The sequence below is a fragment of the Ovis aries genome, chromosome 7, assembly GCF_016772045.2.
Source record: "Ovis aries strain OAR_USU_Benz2616 breed Rambouillet chromosome 7, ARS-UI_Ramb_v3.0, whole genome shotgun sequence".
NCBI lineage: Eukaryota > Metazoa > Chordata > Mammalia > Artiodactyla > Bovidae > Ovis > Ovis aries.
In genome coordinates this window covers 74,377,045-74,400,306 of record NC_056060.1, presented here as the reverse complement: position 1 = coordinate 74,400,306, position 23,262 = coordinate 74,377,045, and the positions used below count along the sequence as shown (strand labels likewise).

General features: G+C 39.3%; 1 protein-coding gene across 12 annotated transcripts in view; it reads right to left on the bottom strand.

Moving 5' to 3' along the window:
* SYNE2 (spectrin repeat containing nuclear envelope protein 2) overlaps positions 1-23,262 on the bottom strand; it is a 323,976-nt gene that overhangs the window by 78,668 nt on the left and 222,046 nt on the right. For 8 of the 12 annotated variants that reach the window (XM_060418145.1, XM_042252596.1, XM_015097110.3 and 5 more), the window contains 13 exons: positions 22,978-23,208; positions 19,265-19,447; positions 18,118-18,246; positions 17,457-17,578; positions 17,159-17,300; positions 15,573-15,704; positions 14,012-14,164; positions 13,676-13,885; positions 12,388-12,489; positions 11,451-11,570; positions 10,870-11,070; positions 9,354-9,527; positions 1,963-2,094 (listed from right to left, as the gene is read on the bottom strand). In XM_060418145.1, the coding sequence (XP_060274128.1) occupies positions 1,963-2,094; positions 9,354-9,527; positions 10,870-11,070; positions 11,451-11,570; positions 12,388-12,489; positions 13,676-13,885; positions 14,012-14,164; positions 15,573-15,704; positions 17,159-17,300; positions 17,457-17,578; positions 18,118-18,246; positions 19,265-19,447; positions 22,978-23,208 (2,031 nt within the window). The remainder of the gene's footprint in view (positions 1-1,962; positions 2,095-9,353; positions 9,528-10,869; positions 11,071-11,450; positions 11,571-12,387; positions 12,490-13,675; positions 13,886-14,011; positions 14,165-15,572; positions 15,705-17,158; positions 17,301-17,456; positions 17,579-18,117; positions 18,247-19,264; positions 19,448-22,977; positions 23,209-23,262) is intronic. The other 4 variants (XM_042252597.1, XM_060418146.1, XM_060418148.1 and 1 more) reach the window with 1 other exon arrangement.

The window sequence follows — 23,262 nt, the reverse complement described above, 5'->3', positions numbered from 1 at the left end:
TATCCTGATAGTTACTTAAATTTAACCTTAAAAAATAAATTATGGTCAAACAGAACATTTGCCATTTTCCAATTAACTTAAGCCTTTAAAAAATTATTAAAAATTCTACCTCCAATCCCTTTCTACCACTCTAGTTACAAATCCCTCTTCCTGCTTGAGTCTGCAGGCTAGAATAAACTGTTTAATGTTAGTTTAAAAAAATTAATGGTTCTAATTTTCTAAGCCTTCAGTGCAAGACGCTTCATCTTTAGAGCATCTCTGAGAAGTTTTAATGTCCTCATTTTGTCCCCGAGAGTCAGGCTGCACTAGTCACTTGGCCCATGAGGTGACAACCAGCACTGAACACGGCCTGTTCAACTCCAGAGGTCACACAACTGACCGACCCTATATTCCCAGCCCATAGATGTCCACCAGTCAAGATATATCCAAACTTCCGCATGACACAGAAGACTGATAACAACCTTAGGACCACTGTCAGTGAGACGGGCTTCACTAGATTATCTGTCTTCTTTTAGTCTGGCAGATGTATCTGAGAGTCTTAGAACAGTTATATCATTTTTTAAACTATTTCAAGCTTAACAGAAACACAGGTTATAGTTTAAGGCAAGGGTCCCTAACCTCCTGTATGTAAAGACTGAGGATCTGAGGTGGAGCTGACGTAATAATAGAAATAAAGTGCACAATAAATATAATGCGCTTGAATCATCTTGAAACCATCTCCTCACCCAGTCTGTGGAAAAACTGTCTTCCATGAAACTGGTCTTTGGTGCCAAAAATGTTGGGGACCACTGGTTTAAGGTATACAGCTACTCTTGGAGAAATAATCAGGCTTCTATAAGGTTGGCTAATGTGAACTGTTTCTTAATCCCATGAGGTTTTAAAGCTATATTTTCCACTGCATTCTCTCAGCTGTTTAGATGGCACCTTCTGCCCCACTAGGCTAACAAAGAATTAAAGAGCAGCTTCTTGTCCCGGAAGACTCAGATTTATGTTTGAGTTTGGCTCAATATGTGAAGATGGCGAAGAGATCAACTGAAACTTTCAAGACACCTAGAGAGCATAACCACAGCGTTCCAGCCTCTGGAAAATGCTCCTTGTAGGAGCCTAAGTGCCTCCAAGGAATGGTGGTACCCTGCCAAGTAATTCACGTTTTTATTTTTCATCCAGTCTGGTTAGGCAACAAACCTGCTTTTGAAGTTTTAAAGTGGATATTTGATAGCACACACACACACACACACACAACTAACCACACAACCAGATTCTGACCACAAACATTCTAAAGTAAAAACTAAGCATTTCAAGTTTCTGTCAAAAATACTTAGAACCTGTTCTTATCTTGTAGGTCACATTCTCAATGCCACTCAAAAACCACGCTAAGGTTGTATCTTTTCTATGGCATTGAAATCTGAGACACAGAGACTTCGATCATAACAATACCAAACATTACACAAGAAAAAATTTCAAGTCTGAAGTCTCTTTATAATGCTGGTGGCAGGTAACAGATTGTTGTTTTCCTCATAGGCTTTGTCCAATCAGGGCTTCACTTGTCATAAGACTAAAAATATGTTCAGAGGCCCATAGTTTGCAAAGTTCTTCTCATACTTTAGCTCATGTCCACACCTGCTGACATCCACCTCCAGAGACAGGTAGAACAAGCTCGATTACCTACATTCTATAGATAAAGACACTGAACCTTAGGGACAGAAAGCTGACAAAGTGCTAAATGAGAGACAGTCAGGACTCAAACCAAGGTCCCAACCCCACGTCAGGCACATGGTTACGAAGAGACGCCCACAAGCAAATCTGCAGTTCTCCCAAATACGTCTCCCTGTGAGTTGTTTGAAGAACATTTCATTTCAATTCAAATCATTCACTTCAAAATCAAGTACTTCAGTCAAACCACAATAAAAACACAAAGTGCTTCAGACCATGACTTTGATGGCTTAAGTGGAAGCAAAATACCTGGTAATATGAAATCCTTTCCACTAATCTTTCCTCCGTCTCTTCTACCAAACTCACAGAGGGCAACGTAGACATAAGAATTTCCAGGTCCTTTTCAAGAGAGGCATAGTTTTCATCAAATTCTTCCCATTTCTAGAGAATTAAGAACACATGATTACCAGGGGACTTAGTTCCAGAAAGGGATGAAATTAATCTCCCAAGCAAAAATGAACTCTGAGACCATACAAAATTAAAGCACAGATTCCAGGGGTTTCTGAGATATAACCCACACTAATGACAGCTCAGAGTCTGGTGGGAAACAATTCCACTTTCACTGCAGTGCGGAAAAGGTTTTAAAAAATCCAGGTGGTACTAGGGTTTTATGTTTGTCTCGGCAGCTCGAGTAGGGAATAATAGGATTGAGTTAAAATGATACTCTCAGCGTACGCCTCTGTGGAAATCTCAGAGGACTTTTATTATTTGGAAAGGAAGGTGCTAACGTTTGAAGTTTTTCAACAGAAGCTCATGTTAGGCTGTTCCTTACGCTCCCTGCGCCAACTCCCAGCCCACTGAACATGACCCAACTCATTACACTAGCATGCTGCTCAAAGGAGTGGTTTGAGATGCTGTGAGCTTACACTTCAGCAGGGGAGCACTATTGCCTTCGCCAGAGTCTGCTTGGTCCCAGCACTCTGATTCCAGAGAAGCCCACCTCTGGGGCCTTAACCCTCAACAGAGCTTATGAGACAAAATACTACGTGCTGGAAAACGAACCACCTCACTAATTTTCCTACCGAGTGAAACAGTGGGTCACCTGAAAGTTAGGGACACTTACTGGACTCATGGAGTCTTTTTCTTTTTCTTAACTCATAATTTATTTGGCTGTGCTGCATGGCATGTAGGATCTTAGTTTCCTGACTAAGGATCAAGCCTGTGCCCCCTAACTTGGAAGCCCAGAGTCTTAACCACTGGACCATGAGGGAAGTCACTCATGGAATCGTTTTCTTTTTATAAACACCATGAACTATTACTATAAATACCAACTTGACATACTATTAGAAAATTAATTTTATTAGCATAAAATAATTTCATATCTTATCACATTAAAAAGTTGAGTATTTCTTTATTTTATGTAATAAATACCCACCGTGTTTAAGAAGTTAAAGGTGGAAAAAACCTTAAAACTGAGAAAGAGCTTTATGTAACTTTTTAACTTTATGTAACTTTTTAGTTTTCTTTTTTAAAAAATTAATTAATTAGTTATTTTTTGGAGGCTAATTACTTTATAATATTGTATTGGTTTTGCCATGCATTGACATGGCTCTGCCACAGGTGTATACATGTTCTCCATCCTGAACCCTCCCCCTACCTCCCTCCTCATCCCATCCCTCTGGGTGATCCCAGTGCACTAGCCCCAAGCATCCTGTATCATGCATTAAACCTGGACTGGTGATTCGTTTCACATATGATATATTACATGTTTCAATGCCATTCTCCCAGATCATCCCACCATCGCCCTCTCCCACAGGGTCCAAAAGACTGTTCTATACATCTGTGTCTATTTTGCTGTCTTGCATACAGGGTTACCGTTACCATCTTTCTAAATTCCATATATATGTGTTAGTATACTGTATTGGTGTTTTCCTTTCTGGCTTACTTCACTCTGTATAATAGGCTCCAGTTTCATCCACCTCACTAGAACTGATTCAAATGCATTCTTTTTAATGGCTGAGTAATACTCCATTGTGTATATGTACCACAGCTTTCTTATCCATTCATCTGCTGATGGACATCTAGGTTGCTTCCATGTCCTGGCTATTATAAACAGTGCTGCGATGAACACTGGGGTACATGTCTCTTTCAGTTCTGGTTTCCTTGGTTTGTATGCCCAGCAGTGGGATTGCTCGGTCATATGGCAGGTCTATTTCCAGTTTTTTAAGGAGTCTCCACACTGTTCTCCATAGTGGCTGTACTAGTTTGCATTCCCACCAACAGTGTAAGCAGGTTCCCTTTTCTCCACACCCTCTCCAGCATTTATTGCTTGTAGACTTTTGGATAGCAGCCATTCTGACTGGCATGAGATGCTACCTCATTGTGGTTTTGATTTGCATTTCTCTGATGATGAGTGATGTTGAGCATCTTTTCATGTGTTTGTTAGCCATCTGTATGTCTTCTTTGGAGAAATGTCTGTTTAGTTCTTTGGCCCATTTTTTGATTGGGTCATTTAAATTTCTGGAATTGAGCTGCAGGAGTTGCGTGTATATTTTTGAGTTAGTTGTTTGTCAGTTGCTTTGTTTGCTCTTATTTTCTCCCATTCTGAAGGCTGTCTTTTCACCTTGTTTATAGTTTCCTTTGTTGTGTAAAAGCTTTTAAGTTTAGTTAGGTCCCATTTGTTTATTTTTACTTTTATTTCCAATATTCTGGGAGATGGGTCATAGAGGATCCTGCTGTGATTTATGTCGGAGAGTGTTTTGCCTGTGTCTTCCTCCAGGAGTTTTATAGTTTCTGGCCTTATGTTTAGACCTTTAATCCATTTTGAGTTTATTTTTGTGTATGGTGTTGTAAAGTGTTCTAGTTTCATTTTTTTTTTAAGTCATTGGCCAGTTTTCCCAGCACTACTTGTTAAAGAGATTGTCTTTAATCCATTGTATATTCTTGCCTCCTTTGTCGAAGACAAGGTGTCCATAGGTGCATGTATTTATCTCTGGACTTTCTGTTTTGTCCCATTGATCTATATTTCTGTCTTCGTGCCAGTACCATACTGTCTTGATGACTGTGGCTTTGTAGTAGAGCCTGAAGTCAGGCAGGTTGATTCCTCCAGTTCCATTCTTCTTTCTTAAGATTGCTTTGGCTATTCAAGGTTTTTTGTATTTCCATACAAATTGTGAAATTATTTGATCTAGTTCTGTGAAAAATACTGTTGGTAGCTTGATAGGGATTGCATTGAATCTGTAGATTGCTTTGGGTAGTATACTCATTTTCATTATATTGGTTCTTCCAATTCATGAACATGGTATATTTCTCCATCTATTTGTGTCCTCTTTGATTTGTTTCACCAGTGTTTTATAGTTTTCTATATATAGGTCTTTTGTTTCTTTAGGGAGATATATTCCTAAGTATTTTATTCTTTTCATTGCAATGGTGAATGGAATTGTTTCCTTAATTTCTCTTTCTGTTTTCTCATTGTTAGTGTATAGGAATGCAAGGGATTTCTGTGTATTGATTTTATATCCTGCAACTTTACCATATTCATTAATTAGCCCTAGTAATTTTCTGGTGGAATCTTTAGGGTTTTCTATGTAGAGGATCATGTTGTCTGCAAACAGTTAGAGTTTTACTTCTTCTTTTCCAATCTGGATTCCTTTTATTTCTTTTTCTGCTCTGATTGCTGTGGCCAAAACTTCCAAAACTATGTTGAATAGTAGTGTTGAGAGTGGGCACCCTTGTCTTGTTCCTGACTTTAGGGGAAATGCTTTCAATTTTTCACCATTGAGGATAATGTTTGCTGTGGGTTTTTCATATATAGCTTTCATTATGTTGAGGTATGTTCCTTCTATTCTTGCTTTCTGGAGGGTTTTTATCATAATGGATGTTGATATCTGTCAAAGGCTTTCTCTGCATCTATTGAGATAATCATATGGTTTTTATTTTTCAATTTATTAATGTGGTGTATTACATTGATTGATTTGCAGATATTGAAGAATCCTTGCATCCCTGGGATAAAGCCCACTTGGTCATGATGTATGATCGTTTTAATATGTTGTTGGATTTTGTTTGCTAGAATTTTGTTAGGGATTTTTGCATCTATGTTCATCAGTGATATTGGCCTATAGTTTTCTTTTTTTGTGTGGAATCTTTGTCAGGTTTTGGTATTAGGGTGATGGTGGCCTCATAGAATGAGTTTGGAAGTTTACCTCCCTCTGCAATTTTCTGGAAGAGTTTGAGTAGGATAGGTGTTAGCTCTTCTCTAAATTTTTGGTAGAATTCAGCTGTGAAGCCATCCGGTCCTGGGCTTTTGTTTGCTGAAAGATTTCTGATTACAGTTTCAATTTCCGTGCTTGTTATGGGTCTCTTAAGATTTTCCATTTCTTCCTGGTTCAGTTTTGGAAAGTTGTACTTTTCTAAGAATTTGTCCGTTTCATCCACGTTGTCCATTTTATTGGCATAGAGTTGCTGATAGCAGTCTCTTATGATCCTTTGTGTTTCTGTGTTGTCTGTTGTGAAATCTCCATTTTCATTTGTAATTTTGTTGATTTGATTTTTCTCCCTTTGTTTCTTGATGAGTCTGGCTAATGGTTTGTCAATTTTATTTAACTTCTCAAAGAACCAGCTTTTGGCTTTGTTGATTTTTGCTATGGTCTCTTTTGTTTCTTTTGCATTTATTTCTGCCCTTTTAAGATTTCTTTCCTTCTACTAACCCTGGGATTCTTCATTTCTTCCTTTTCTAGTTGCTTTAGGGGTAGAGTTAGGTTATTTATTTGACTTTTTTCTTATTTCTTGAGGTGAGCCTGTATTGCTATGAACCTTCTCCTTAGCACTGCTTTTATAGTGTCCCATAGGTTTTGGGTTGTTGTGTTTTCATTTTCATTCGTTTCTATGCATATTTTGATTTCTTTTGTGATTTCTTCTGTTATTTGTTGGTTATTCAGCAGCGTGTTGTTCAGCCTCCATATGTTGGAATTTTTAATAGTTTTTCTGCAGTAATTGACATCTAATCTTACTGCATTATGGTCAGAAAAGATGCTTGGAATGATTTCAATTTTTTTGAATTTACCAAGGCTACATTTATGGCCCAGGATGTGATCTATCCTGGAGAAGGTTCCGTGAGCACTTGAGAAAAAGGTGAACTTCATTGTTTTGGGGTGAAATGTCCTATAGATATCAAGTCAGTCTAACTGGTGTATTATATCATTTAAAGTTTGTGTTCTCTTGTTAATTTTCTGTTTAGTTGATCTATCCACAGGTGTGCGTGGGTTATTAAAGTCTCCCACTATTATTGTGTTATTAATTTCCCCTTTCATGCTTGTTAGCATTTGTCTTACATATTGTGGTGCTCCTATTTTGGGTGCATATATATTTATAATTGTTATATCTTCTTCTTGGATTGATCCTTTGATCATTATGTAGCGTCCTTCTTTGTCTCTTTTCACAGCCTTTGTTTTAAAGTCCACTTTATCTGATATGAGTATTGCTACTCCTGCTTTCTTTTGGTCTCTGTTTGTGTGGAATATCTTTTCCAGCCCTTCACTTTCAGTCTGTATGTGTCCCTTGTTTTGAGGTGGGTCTCTTGTAGACAGCATATATAGGGGTCTTGTTTTTGTATTCATTCAGCCAGTCTTTGTCTTTTGGTTGGGGCATTCAACCCATTTACATTTAAGGCAATTATTGATAAGTATGATCCTGTTGCCATTTACTTTATTGTTTTGGGTTCAAGTTTATACACCCTTTCTGTGTTTCCTGTCTAGAGAAGATCCTTTAGCATTTGTTGGAGAGCTGGTTTGGTGGTGCTGAATTCTCTCAGCTTTTGCTTGTCTGTAAAGCTTTTGATTTCTCCTTCATATTTGAATGAGATCCTTGCTGGGTACAGTAATCTGGGCTGTAGGTTATTTTCTTTCATCACTTTAAGTATGTCTTACCATTCCCTTCTGGACTGAAGAGTTTCTATTGAAAGATCAGCTGTTATCTTTATGGGAATCCCCTTGTGTGTTATTTGTTGTTTTTCCGTTGCTGCTTTTAATATTTGTTCTTTGTGTTTGATCTTTGTTAATTTGATTAATATGTCTTGGGGTGTTTCGCCTTGGGTTTATACTGTTTGAGACTCTCTGGGTTTCTTGGACTTGGGTGACTATTTCCTTCCCCATTTTAGGGAAGTTTTTAACTATTATCTCCTCAAGTATTTTCTCATGGCCTTTCTTTTTGTCTTCTTCTTCTGGGACTTCTATGATTCGAATATTGGGGTGTTAAACATTGTCCCAGAGGTCTCTGAGGTTGTCCTCATTTATTTTAATTCTTTTTTCCTCTTTGTTTCATTTCTTTCTACCATTCTATTTTCTACCTCACGAATCCTATCTTCTGCCTCTGTTATTCTACTGTTGGTTCCCTCCAGAGTGTTTTTTATCTCATTTATTGCATTATTCATTATACACTGACTCTTTTTTATTTCTTCTAGGTCCTTGTTAAACCTTTCTTGCATCTTCTCGATCTTTGTCTCCAGGCTATTTATCTATGATTCTATTTTGATTTCAAGATTTTGGATCATTTTCACTATCATTATTCAGAATTCTTTATCAGGTAGATTCTCTATCTCCTCCTCTTTGGTTTGGTGGGCATTTATCCTGTTCCTTTACCTGCTGGGTATTTCTCTGCTTTTTCATCTTGTTTATATTGTTGTGTTTGGGGTGGCCTTTCCATATTCTGGCAGTTTGTGGTTCCTCTTTTTGTCGAGTTTCCTCACTGTGGGTGGGGTTGGACATGTGGCTTGTCAAGGTTTCCTGGTTAGGGAAGCTTGCGTCGGTGTTCTGGTGGGTGGAGCTGGATTTCTTTTCTCTGGAGTGCATTCAAGTGTCCAATAATGAGTTTTGAGATGTCAATAGGTTTGGTGTAACTTTAGGCAGCCTGTATATTGAAGCTCAGGGCTATGTTCCTGTGTTGCTGGAGAATTTGCATGGTATGTCTTTCTTTGGAGCTTGTTGGCCCTTGGGTGGTGCTTAGATTCAGTGTAGGTATGGAGGCATTTGATGAGCTCCTATTGATTAATGTTCCCTGGAGTCAGGAGTTCTCTGGTGTTCTTAGGATTTGGACTTAAGTCTCCTGCCTCTGGTTTTCGTATTCTTTACAGTAGCCTCAAGACTTCTCCATCTCCTTTCGAAGACAATGGGCTGTCTTTTTGGGTGCCTGATGTCCTCTGCCAGCATTCAGAAGTTGTTTTGTGGAATTTGCTCAGCATTCAAATGTTCTTTCGATGAAGCTGTGGAGGAGAAAGTGGTCTCCCTGTGCTATTCCTCCACCATCTTAGGACCGCCTCCCTTAACTTTTTTCTTTGAATCAGGACAGAACTGGCATAAATATACTTCAGCAACAGAACATCTGGGCTTGTCCTCTTCAGGATGCACAGTTTCAGAACCATTGATGTTTCATGAATGATCTCATTCAAGATCTCAAAGTGCTTCCCATTTTGTTTATTTGTACACAGCCCTTGAAGGCAGAAAGATGCTGTGCCATCCCTAATTGACGTATAGGAAATCTCAGCTAATATTTCACTGGGGGAGCAGCAGTAGGAGCTGGAACAGGATACATGTTCCTCATTGCTGGTTCTCACTTAACTACTGCTTAATAATAACCAGATACTTGCTTTCGAACCTAGAGGTGGTGGTTGAAAATCCAGAAGTACAAAATGTATGAAAGCCACATACCTGCAGTAAACTCTGTAGCTTTATTCCATATTGATGTGACTTTTCTTCTAGTAATTTAACTTCTTTGACTTGTTCTGCCCCAAATGTTTCTTTCTTTTGCATTAAAGAAGGAAGCATTTTGTTGGAATATGCTTGGATCAAGAGCATGTCAGCAACAAGCTTCTGGAAAAAAAGCTGTGAAATGAGATGTTGACATTTATTTATTTTTACACTGTGAAAAGCCTTAAAATTTAAGTTTTTTCAACATGTTATACTGTCATATTTACTTTCTACTCTGAAATTCCAGGACAGCCATGTAGAGCCCAAATCATGAGAAAACAAGCCAAAAATTGCCTATGTATCCATGTCATCAAGTACTAATGGAATTTTAACAAATCACAATGAAAAATTACCCCTGGTAATATTTTCCCCAAAACTATCAGTATTAAAGGGCCAATATTATTAATTAGGCAATTAAAATTTCCAGTGAGATCTTCCTATATCAGAAATTCCAAGTTTTAAGAAACTTTAAAAAAAAAATTTTTACCAAAATGCAGATGCTGATTTGGCTGATTGGTTTCAAGACAATAAATTGGATGAATAGACATGTGAGTCCAAGAGATTCACATCCCATATTCAATAGCCAGGGGTTTCTAAACTTTGGTTCTAACTTCTACTCAATACAATGGTTAAATAAAGGAAATTTCTTGATGGGGGTCTATTGGGATTCTGGTTGGTCAAAGCTCCTAGAATAGCACTTTAAGACCTTTAAAGAGAAAGGCTTTCCTTCACATGGTTCACCGTTTATAGCCAGCTGCCCCCTCTAATTATTTTGAGGGGCCTCTTATTAGGTGAATCCCTTTTCTTATTCCCTGAAAGGGATACATAAAAGGGTCTACAATAAGCTTTGAGACATTCTATATATCAGTTAATATATTTTCTCCTCTCCCCCTCCATTCTTTATATAATATTTACCTTTGGATTTTTCTTAAAGTCTACTTATCAAAAACCTGGACTTCAGCTTGTTGAAGGCAGGAACTGTACCCTACACATTTATTATCAGCACTTAAATTACTACATATCTCTTGTTGGTTATCATGAGGTTTTGTTTAATGAAATGAATGGAAAACAAAAGGATTTACTGTAGCATTACACTACATATACATTTGTAATTTATTTATTTCTTTTGATTTCAGTTCTCAGTAAGGCCTTTCCTAACCTCCTGAATTCAACTCCCTCTATTCAATGCTCTTAAAGTATGTATCTCAATTTCAATTTTAAATTTGTTTGAATGGCTCCTTGATAAAAATGTCTTCTCAATCAACTAAAAGCTCCATAAATGTTAAGAATTATGTCTATTTTCACCCACAATTATATTCTAGAGTTTAGCAGAGTTCCTGGTACATGGTGTAAGACATGTTTGTTTAAAGAATAAAGGAATGATGTATATTTCACCAAGGAAGGACATGTATGTTCTCTGTTCTCATTCAGAATAACTTACAGTCTATGAAAAGGTGTTCTGACCCATGTGTCTTACCTTGTGATTTTGTATTTGAGCCTGCAGGGCAACTTTACTTTTGGTTTGTTGTAAGTGGTCATGAGCAAGCTTTTCCTTTCCGATATGCACCAGTTCCACCATGCCTTGCAACAAAGCATCTTGCTGCCTTTCAGTGATGAAAGGGCAGCTGAGTTCTGTGTACCTGGCTCTCAGGAGTCCCCATGTACTGTCAAGAACATCCTGAAAAGAAAGAACAGGTGTGCACAAACATTTCCACCCAACCATGAAAATAACCCAAATAAAGAACATATTTAAATTTCCATGGTGAGCTTCCCAGGTAGCTTTGTGGTAAAGATTCCACCTGCCAATGCTGGAGATGCAGGAGATGTGGGGCCTGGGTCAGGAAGATCCCCTGGAGAAGGGAATGGCAACCCACTCATATTCTTGCCTGGGAAATCCCTTGGACAGAAGAGACTGGCAGGCCACAGTCCATGGGGTCACAAAGAGTTGGACAAGACTGAATAAGCACACAGTGCATAAATTTCCTTGCTAGAAGAAAAATGCCTAACTTTTTATAATCATAGTAATTTATGGATTGAATATTTTCTGCTCAGACATACCTCTAATTTGTAAACCTCCTGGAGTAGAACATAAGGTAAATGAAGCCTCTCTCCTTCCTCTCTTAGTTTTGCCACTCGGCTCTCAGAGTTCTGCAGCTCCACTGTATATGCATCCATTTTCTAAAGAGAGAGACAACACACAAAAAAGCTGTTTAATAAGTCAGGAGTATACATCGTCACTTAAAAAGAATTAAATGATATAGAAAAGAACTAAGGGAAAAATGACAGTGCCACTTCTCCATCCTCTCTAGTTCTCCCCAAAGATCCACAGTTGATTGTCTATTTCTAATGTATTCAAAGCATGTACTGAGAAGAGGTATACATTCATATCCTGAAATGCACTGGATTGCACATGTCATTGGATTCTACAGTTTGCACGCCTTACTTATCAGCTCCTCAGCATTTAGTCACAGCAATACAAACTAATCTACAGCCTTTTAAACAGACACAGTAAGGCTGCTCACTGCTTTAGTAACAGTCGGTTCAAAATGGACTTTTGGGCTATTTAGGGTCTTTTAATTCAAGCAGTGCTGCCAGGTCTCTCCTCAAATATTCATATACATATTTATCTTTATGCACTTGTCTTATTTCTTTAGGATAAGTACAAACCCAGAAAGTAGAACCGTGGCCTGAACACACTAGGTCAATTGACACTTGCTGTATAAGTGAATGGAGCTGCTGGGTGAAGAGCATTTAGATTTACAATTCTGATATGTAGCCAAATGATCTCTAGATGTTGGGAGTAGTCAGCACCCCTCCCAAGAGGATGAGGGTCTCATTTCTCAACAACCTTCCCAACACTGCACAGACTTGTGTTTTACGGAGTGATTCACAAGCACAGGAAACTTATGGTGCTTGTGCAGACTTATGGAGACTTTTACGCAGGAGACTCTCTGGTTCAAGGTTAAGTCAGTTTGAATGATTTTCACTTGATTACCTGAAGCTGTTCATCAATAGTCTGGCCACTAATTTCATTCAAAGATTGTTGCAAAGATGTCTTATTCTTAACAAGTTGATCATATAATCGTTTTATTTCGTTCTGTATAAAAAGATAAATGGAGAAAAGTGAGAATCTCATTTAGAGCTTTGGAACCTTTTAAAAAATTTAGCTGTCCTTTAATTTCTGAGCTATCAGAAATTTCAAACATATGTCAAGATAGGGGAAGCCCTGCATTATCATCATCCATCAGCCTTAGCAATTACTGATGACTTGTAGCTGGTCGTCACTCTTCTGCCCCATCCCCTGAGCTTTTTTGACCGCACCTGACTTCCCTTCCCTCAGATTATTTGAAGCAAGTCCAAGATATCATATTATTTTATTAGTATATATTTCAGTATGTATCTCTACATGACAAAGATTCCTCCCTTTAAAAATATCACAATAATAATTCCTTAGCATTATTAACTACCCAGGCAAGGTTCACATTTCCCTAATTGCCTATATTTTCTCCTTTTGGTTTGCTTGAATTGGGATCTAAATGAGGTCCAATAGGTGCAGTGGATTCATGTGTCTTAAATCCCTCATAATCTGCTGGCCCCCTGCCCATCTCTCCTTTTTGTTTCTGAGATCTTTTTGTGTGTGGGGGGGAGGGAGGCAATGGTAGAAAAAAAATGGGCTACCTATCCTGTACTGCCTGTATATGGCTGACTGCACTCCCTTCGCGCCACTTAGCATTTTCTTCCCTTGTGTCTATATGACTTGGATTCTAGAGACTTGATCAGATTCAGGTTTGATTTTACAGTGAAGACTCCTTCCTAAGTAGTGGTGTGTTTCATTTCCTTTTCATTAGACAATTTCTAGCAGCTTCCTAACTAGTCCAGCTGCCTCAAGTCTCTGTTCGAATCCTCATTAGACAATTGCCAGCTGGATCTACCAGAAACGTACACGGACTGTAATACCTTTGTTCCAAAACTTTAATAGCTCCTCCTTACCTGGGAATCCTCCCAGGTGACACTTTTAGTGGTTGAATGTCATACAGGAAAGAAGCATTACTTTAGCTCAACCTAACAAATTCATACCTGAGATTTTGGAAAGGACCTCGCTTTCAAATGGTCTCCAGCCATGAGCAGCTGAACTAACTTAAAGACCTTCATAGAAAGAGTCTCACTGCTTTCCTTAGCAATTCCCATTCGTGAATGCCTCTGGATAGAGGAACAAATGAAAATCGGAGGTCCGTTCTGTCACCTAACACTACGCCAAAGCAGCCCAGCGCCCAGACTCGTACCTGATAACTGCGGGTGTAGTCGAGGCCAGCTTTCAGAGCCTTGCTTCTAGAGGCAGCTCTGGCCTGGGTGTGCTCCAGGTAGACTTGGAGGTTATCAAAACAGTCAAGGAACTGGCTGGCATTCTTGCCAGGCTGAGTCATGGCTTTTGAAAGATCATTCTTCTTGTCACTCATAGCTAAGTAAAGTTTTTTCAACTCAAGAGCCAGTGTCTGCAAAGTGGAGAAGAAGAAAGACACCGTGAACAAGTTCTGACCTTAAGAGAGGTTTCAGTTCTGGCTAACCAGTGGGCTGCCTGCAGTGACAGCCAACACACATGCTTGATGGATGCTCCCTACCTCGTAGTGCACCTGCTGGGTACCAACATCCCCTCTGAAAAGCCCAGGTGTCTGCAGCATCTCCTCCACACTACCCAGGCACTGGACGAGGGTCTGAAACAGTTCGAATAATTTCTTATCCAGATTCGTGTATGTTTCTTCTGACATGTTTTCCTGAATCAAGAGAAGAAAAGGAAAAACAGAAATCACTAAGATTCTTGGCCTTCCTAAGCATATTTTCCCTGGTTTCCATTACAGTTTACCAGTCATGTTATGTTTTTTAAAAATAATTAGTCATTTCAAATACTTTGTGAACTAGGTAGCAGAATAAATAAATAAAATTAAGATGTTAATTCTGAGAGAAACAAGTTTAAGAAACTCAGTGTTAGGTATTGAGTTGACTACTGAATAGAATTAAAAGGTAAATCGAAAGATGGACTTCTTTAGTGGGGCCATCCAGCTGGAAGTGTGAAAGTGAAAGTGTTAGTCACTCAGTCGTGTTCAACTCTTTGTGACCCATGGACTGTAGCCCACCAGGCTCCTCTCTTCATGGAATTCTCCAGGCAAGAACACTGGAGTGGGTTGCCATTTCCGTCTCCAGGGGATCTTCCTGACCCAGGGATCGAACCTGGGTCTCCTGCATTGCAGGCAGATTCTTTACTGTCAGAGCCACCAGGGAAGTGTGGTCCCAGATAAATTGTACTACCTCTCTTCCCACTGTTCTCTGTCTCCCATATTTTAATGTAGGAGAAAGTGGGTTAATGACACCAAGGATGGCCTGAAGAAAGAAGTCAAGAAACTTGAAGGGGTTCATTAGAAAGAGGAACAGTATCTTAAAGACAGGGATGGTATAGCATGGTGACTGTAAGTAAATTAGGAGCCTGCCAAACCTATTAATCACCCAATGTGGGCTGTTTCCTACTGTTTTCTTTGATGGACACCTAAGCTATCCAGCACACCATCTCAGTGTTAAGCCTACTCAAGGTTGGAAACCCTGCTGCTACTCCCTCCCTCCACCTCTCCTCAGCCTTGCAATCCCAGAGCCCCACTGCAGACAGTATTAATAGATCATGATCCTTGTTCCTGCCAATCCTAGACTCAGGTTTAGAAGCCTCTGTACGTGGAATTCTATGCAGCCACTACCAAATTTACCAGAGTCAGTAACAGAGATAAATTCTATTTGCAATTCTAGGACTCCTTCAGTTGTACATCCTATTATTTGTTCAGTAAGGAAAATTATGGGCTTCCCAGCTGGGTCAGTGGTAAAGAATTTGCCCACCAATGCTGGAGATGCAGGAGACGCACGTTCCATCTCTAGGTCAGGAAGATTCCCTGGAGGAGGAAATGGCAACCCACTCCGGTATTCTTGTCTGAGAAATCCCATGAATAGAGGAGCCTGATGGGCTATAGTCCATGAGCAAAAGAGTTCAACATAACCTAGTGACTGTGCACACTCCTTGGATGCTGGTTCTGAGGGTAAGTTGAAGAATCCACCAAAGAGGATTATGACCAATTTACAGTATCACATTTCCCCTTATTTTTGTTATTGCAATGAGGAAAATATATAATAGGCAGCTACTACCTGTGCCTGAAGATTATTTGCTTCTTGACGCAGGTCTTCAAGCTGGGTGGTGTAAGTTTTCAGTTCTTCGGTTGTTGGGTATCTAAAGTTATACACAGTCACACTGGGTAGAACACTCGTATTTGTGGTAACCTACATTTGAAAAAGGGAAATACTATTATGAAAAGTTTCAGATCCTATTAATGTAAAACATCAAAAATGCCTTAACATGCTATCTTCTGAATTTATCTTCTTGGTAAGTATTTTTGTCTATCTTGTCATTTAAAAGAAAAAAGTGATTTAATTAAAATTTAAATATTTTGGACAGCTTTGAAAAGTCATGACAGGCTTTACTTAGACACTTGAGGGTCCATTTAGATTAAAAAAAAAAAAGGGAAAAGAAACGATAATTTGAAAAATAGGGTAAATCCACTAATCTTTCAATCTGTGGCCATGCTACTGGACTTCCACGGTTAGCTCTTTCTTTCCCTGTTTACTGGCATACTCCTGGCACACAGCCAACTCTTAAATAGTATACAGTAACCTCCAGGGGCAGATCTGCATCTTGATTTGTTATTGAAAAGCCAAATTAGTACTGAAAATGAGCTGTGACTTCAGAAGGGGGAATGACTCAGAGTTAATTTCTTTGCTAAATTGGAAAACTAACATATAAAGGAACAGGATGGGGTGGTAGATGGACTCTGCTGGGGTGGGAGGGTGGAGAAAGAGGGATGGTATTCTATTCTGGAAAAAGAACCACATACATGTTATAGCGTGTATGACAAGGGGAAACCAAGACTAAAGTCCTCCCAGTGAATTCAATTCAACTTTAATTGGTCAAATAAGGTTCTTCACAGAATAGAAGAGAACTGAAAAAGTTCCCACCACACTGGGGAATTGGGAAACCACTGGTAACCATTGCCCGGGTAGTTTGAGTGCAAAACGGAAGGCACAAGCTTGACTGCTGGGAGCAACTGTGCTATTCTGTTCAAGGGCTCCCTGTTTAGAGAGACACACATCAGTAGCTGGCACAGTAAGACAAACATCATAATGGCAAAGATCAGGTATGCTAAGGTGTGTTGGTGAGAATACCTATAGACAGGTGCCATCGGCATAGGGACCAGCACACTGCAGATTTCAAATAATCTCTTTATGAATGAATGACACTCATATAGCACTATATCATTTTCAAGTGTTTTCTTTAAAATATATATTATTCATTCCTTTATTCATTCAATATATAGTAACCAAGATTTTACGATGCTCCAGTTTCTGCTCCAGGCACTCACATGTGAACCAGGCAGACACAATCTTTCTTCTCATGCTGTCTAATGGGGAATACAGACAAACAAGCGGGTGTATAGTTTAGTAACAGCTATGAGCGAGGAAGCCCATGGTGCTACAGAAGCAAAAAGGGAAGTGCAGATTTCCAGAAAGATGAAAAGAGGATAGCCAAGTATGAAAATCTATCTGGCATCTTTGCTTTCTAAAAATAAATAAATCGCTTTCTGGAAATAATGCAGAACACACATGTGTGTTTAATGAATGCTTGTTGGCTTTTCAAAGGTAAACACATTTATTTACACTGTGTGTACATACACACTGACCTGGGGCTGTACAAGCTGAGAAAGAGGGAGCCTTATTTTTGATGAGAGTTCATGGTGTAAATATTGCCACTTATCTCCACTTTGGCCCTGGGTTGACCAAATCAAGTCTGGAGCATCATTTTTGGGGCTAGATGTCTTACTGCTTTTAAAGGAAAACAAAAGGTGAAAAGAATAATCAATGTAAAAAAATTATATTACATCCAGACAGTGTTTTATAAGTAATATTAAAAGAAACATTAATTCTCCCAACTACAAAACTACTTTAAAATTCTTTAAAAAATCTTTAAAAATATTTTACCTTGCAGATGATGTCTGAGTTGTATCTTTATCATGCTGGCAATACTGGGGCCATGTTTTGTTAGCATTAAATTCTATGAATTTGATTAAATCTTTTTGTTCCATTGGTTTTAACTCCAAAACCTATAATTGAATAAGATTCAAATGGTCCAATCAATCAAGGTTTTCATTTAGTACACAAGGGTTTCTTCTGTTGAGATCATCAGATTTGAAACCACTTCCTAAATCATCATTTACTATCTCTTGTTCTTGTTAATATTTATTTTTCAAAACTTATTCAAAATCTTTAGACAACAACCAAGCATTTTTTAACATAATACTACACACAAGGAAAATCATCCCAAAAATACAAACACATTTTGAAATAGGGAAAGAAGTGCTGCAGTTGCAGAGGTATATACCTGCTCAGTTTAAGATGCATGTTAACAAAGCAGCCAAGTTCAAGTGTCCCCAATGGTAGCAGATGAAAACAAAGTAGATACTGCAGCAAATGCTCAAAACTCAGACCTGCTGTACACACAGGAACACCTACACATCACACTTTCTATTCAGTCATGTAAGAAAACACTCCAGTGGCCTTTCAGTATTTCTTATAGCTCAATGGGAAATTCCATATATAAAACTTCATTCTTGTCCTTATATCTATTGGGGGCTGAAAATACCTGTTGCTGCTGGAAATCTTTTTGTCTACTGAATTGTGGCCTTTCAGTAACAACAGATTCAAATTCAGAAAGGTTATCTGGTTGGAGAACTTTCTGACGCTCTGAAGATTTCTTTAGTGTGGTAGAATGCTGCAAAACATTTTATGATGGCAGACTGTTTAAAATGGTGATCCATTTCAATTCTAATAATGTGACTACACAATGGAAAAGTTTTATATGAAGTAAATGACTGTATCTTATTAATTATAATAATTACATACTATAATTTAATGTACTTATTTCATAACAACTTCAAAAACCACTATATTTAATAAGTGGTAATTTTATTATTTCCTCAGTTTAATTCATCCAATAAATTACTAAAAGCCAGAAAATCTATTGCCCTTTTTTCTTGAGAACAAAGTGAAATAAATATCAAAAACAGACATAGTATTAAGCTTATGAACTCAAATTTCCCCTATGTCTGAAACATAAGTAGATTTTTTAAGAGAGAGAACATATTAGGATAAAAGGGCTTCCATACAGCCTGTATATCTGCAGCCAATTTTATTTCTGTAAATAGAAGTCCTTTAAGTAGAAACCACCATCTCATTAAGAATGGCTGTGAATTTAACATAGTAAGATTCTACTCATAGGATGCACATTTGCACTTATATACACAGAATGCTTTTAAAAGTCATAAGAATACTTGAATTATATGATACTTTGATCAGTATATATAAATATTTGTAAATGGAAAACAAAAGTACCTGTGAAACAGGTTTTTGTGTTTCTGATGTTAAGTTTTAAGCATGTCTAAAAAGGCTTCATTTTTCTAGTCAACCATGATTTCACAGTTCCTTTCAAATACGAAGTTCCTTTAGAATTTATGATGAAAAGTTGCATAGCCAACAACCAACCCAGTCAAACCAACCCTAATCAAAGCAACACGATCACTAACAACAACCTAGATGAGAAAATTACACAGCAAAATGAAACCAATGACAAAAGCCAGGAAGCCCATCCCTTAAAGTTTTAAGAGGCACAATTCTTTTTCACTTACTGTAATTCCTCTGTAGTTGTTTCCTTCCCTGCACCCAGAGTCCCTTCCTGATAGATATGCCTGTATTTACATATACATACACGTCCACACATAGTCATATTTTACCTGGTCCTCACTGTATTTCTCCTGAAGCATCATTTGGACTTTTTCCAAATTACATTTCACAGTTTTCAGTTTCAAGGAAAGTGCTTCAGCCTCCTGTTGAGTGGCTCCACTGTCTCCCAGGCCCTGATCTTTGCAGTTCTCTAACAGAGAGGCCACCTTGTGCTCAATCTCTGTTAGCATAGCCTAGGAAATAAAATCATTTCATTAATCATAGTTTTGGTCTCAAACAAGCGTTACACTCCAAAATAAGTTAGATTCACTGTCTCTACACCTAAGTGTATATAAGAAGTTCCAGAAACACAGGTTGATAGGGACTTTGTGGGGGGAGGAAAAAAAACAACTTCCACGTAATTCCTATGTGTTTCAGTAGGGGTTCAGCCAAACCAACTCCAAATTGGGTGTGAATAAATAAACTAAATTGGTTGTATCACAATCTAAAACAAGTGATGCTATATTCCCCTTAGAAAACAGAGCTGAACACATCCAGTACAGCATAGTGGTTAGGACCATAGATACTAGAACTAGAACTTCATAGCTGGGAAAATCTGGGCACTTTATGTTGCATGGGTATACCTCTAGTTATCTGTAAGATGGGGATAATAACAGAACTTACCTCCGGGGTCACATTGGGAAGCTAGAGTTAAATCCATATACTCTGGCCAGTGCTTGATACGTAGTCTGTGCCTACTATTATTACTTCCCACCTTATTCCTAAACTTTTTCTGTTGCAATTCAAGTGTTGAGTAGTAATTTTAAAAAATACTTCCACAGAACCCTTGGAAAATTCTTTCCTTTGCTCTTTTCTTGTCTTTCTCAAGCCAAATAAGCTCCCCAAATATCAGAAGATGATTACAGGAAGACATAACTTGGAACCTAAAACACTTAGTCATTGATACCACTGGTCAACTTAACACCAGTGTCTAAAAATAAATCAGGAGGATGAAGTAAGTTTCCCAGTAAGTCATCATCATTGTTTTCCTCCTCAAGCGATCAAGTTTGCTCTCTCCTTGAGCTATGGAGCCGCAAAAGTCATGCCAGCTGGCTGGGCACACAAGTGTAGCAGCAGCAGAATGTAGAATCAGACACATTCTAACACTGGGATTGCTTGTGTTAAAGTCATGTGTGCTAAGAACAAGTTTAATTCTTTGAGAGAAACTTAAACCCTTAAAACAAATTTTCAATAACATAGTTATAATTTCTCATCCAAGTAAACTACTTATATCCTTGCATAAGACTCTTTTAAGCTTAAACAATGTGTACTTATAGATTTTAAAGTGGCTGAAAACAAAGTGTACTATAATTTTGTGCTTTTTGTCCACTTGGCTATTTTATGTATACATTTTCATGGGTCTACATATATATGTTTCATGATATCTATTTTAATAGCTGCATATTAGTACTCTATGATTATCTTCATCTCCTTATTGTTAAGCCTTTAAACTGTTTCCGGTGCTTCATTTTTGTAACCAATGCAGCCATAAATATTCTTCTCCTTTTAGGGTTACTTTCAGAAGATAAATTTAAAGTAATGGGATTAATAGGCCAAAGAAGATGGACATTTTATCTGCTAACAGCTGACTTCCCCAAATGCTGAACTAATCAGGCAGACATTAGTGGATCTATTTCTTCAGAGTTTTCCCGGATGATATAATTTTTGTCAAGATAATGTAGGAAGAAAACAACAGCTGTTTTGACTCATGCATCTTTAATAATCAAGGCTGCACATTTCTTCTCAATATTAAGTTACGGAATATAATTTTTTCTTGATTGATCTGTTTGTTCCTGTCCTTGGATATTTCCCCTCTGGGAACTTAATGTTTTTACAGAGCACTGTAAGGCTTTTTATGTTTCAGTGTTAAAGTCTATATGCCATGGTGTTATATAGATGAGCCAGAGATGGCCCGTGTATATGGATCTATATGTTGTTTATTACTTCACAGCAGAAATATTAGTTCATATTTCACCAGTGCCAGACTCAAAACTGGACCCCCCACATCTAGTCATGGTTAAGACAAACTCTGGAACTCTAAAGACTCCAGCCTCTGCTTCCTTCAGATTCTCTGACATTATCTCGACACACAGCCCCTCTGGTTTCTCTAACCCCTAGGAGTTCCCTTGTCTCCGCCCCTTCTGGGTGGTGGCTCCACCTCCACTCCTTGCCAAAGCCTCTAGAAGGTCTGGCAGGAGACTTCCCAGTCCCTCCAGACCCCACCTAAACGCTGCCCAAGTAATGCTCACTGCGCGCGACTGCCACCTTGTGGTCATGTCTTTTCCTTGAGCAGCCCCCACATTTTTAAATTCACAAGAGGTCCAAGGACCAGATACCGGTAATGATCAAGGACTTGACTATGGGGTCTACCCAGTCAGCAGGACCATCAGTTGGCTGACAGCACCTGAAAGGCCCTAAGTGCCCGGGTCTCAACATCTGGAATACCGAAGGTTCAGCTTAGAGGGGGACTGCTCTGCGCCACTTACACTGTCTTCTCCAGACTCTCCTGCACGTCTTTCCAGTCAGGCCACATGGTAGTGCCTGTATCTGAGTGAATCCAGCCCTCGGGAGCTGACTTTTGGGTTGAGAGGTGCTGATTGCCCGGGAAAGGAGGTCAGCTTGCCAGGCTGGGTCCTACTAGGCGGACTCCGGAGGTAGTAAGAATGTGGGTCTGAATGGGAAGGGGAGGAGCGTCGGCCTCGGGCCAAGGTGGGTCGTATGCCCAGCCCCACATAGTGGGTGGAGCTCCCTGTGGATGGGCCAGTGGTTTGAGGCACTCTGAGAGGAAGTCCCTGTCCCTGGACACCACTGCGAATAAGCCAATCAGGTGGAGATGTCAGGCCAAGGTGGGTGTAAGTGCCTTTGAGGGAGGTGCCTTGGCTGAGCTCTTGAGGACACTCAGTTCTGCTCCAGCAATGTCAGTCTCGCCCCTCCCTGGAGGGATCCAGAGATCCCAACCTTTGCTTGCCAGCAAAGCTTCCTCTAAATGACTCCAGGCAAGGAAGTTTACATTCCTGCCCCTCCCCAGCCAAGGGTGCCTGTGTTCAGTCATGTCTGACTCTCTGTGACACTCTGTCCTGTAGCCAACCAGGCTCCTCTGTCCATGGAATTTTCCAGGCAAGAACACTGGAGTGGGTTGCCATTTACGCCTCCAGAGGATCTTCCCAACCCAGGGATCGAACCCACGACTCCCGCATCTCCGGCAATGGCAGGCGGGTTCTTTACTGCTAGCGCCACCAAGCCAGCAAGAGTAGGAGCATTCATAGTAAAATGACAGCAAAGCCCTTTTCTGCTGTATCTGTAACTCTGCAAATCAGGATATTCAGTTTCATTTCTGATGAATGAAAATTTTAAAAACTGAATATTATGAATAAAATTAGTATTTGCTGAGCATTTTATATATACTTTATACTCCAGACACTGATTTAGATATTTTATCTCGTTTAATCCTGACAAAGTCTTAGGAGATGACCTATTTGAGGAAAAGGAAGTGAGAGGTAACTCCCTCCAGTTCACAGTTAATGTGACCAGATCTATACTCTAGATTCTAAGATCTTCTCCACTACTGCCTCCCCAAATACTCTGCTTATGTAAATTATTTCAAAGAATTATCCTGAGAACAAAAAGTTAAGGCCAAAATAAACATAGGGGTCGGAGCAACAGGAAGAACCAGACTGTTGACTGGTAAAGAGACAGGCCATGAACTCAGACCCAGCAGTCTTACCTGGCACCCTACCAACTGCTGTTCCACCACCTGTTGCATGTCCGCGTCTAATGTTTCTGGCTCAAATGCCACGTTGGCTTGGTGCAGCCACAGCTCCAGCTCAGCCACCTGATTCTTGCAGACATGGAGGACTTGCGCAGGCTCGGGCCTCACTTTCTCCACCGTGGCCTCAAAAGCTCCTTGCTTGTCCGAAAGGCCAGTAGCTGCAGCCTTGATGGGAGGTGTGGCACCCTATGAGAAATCCAAGATAATCCAGCAGTGAAAAACTAGGAGTCCAAAATATTC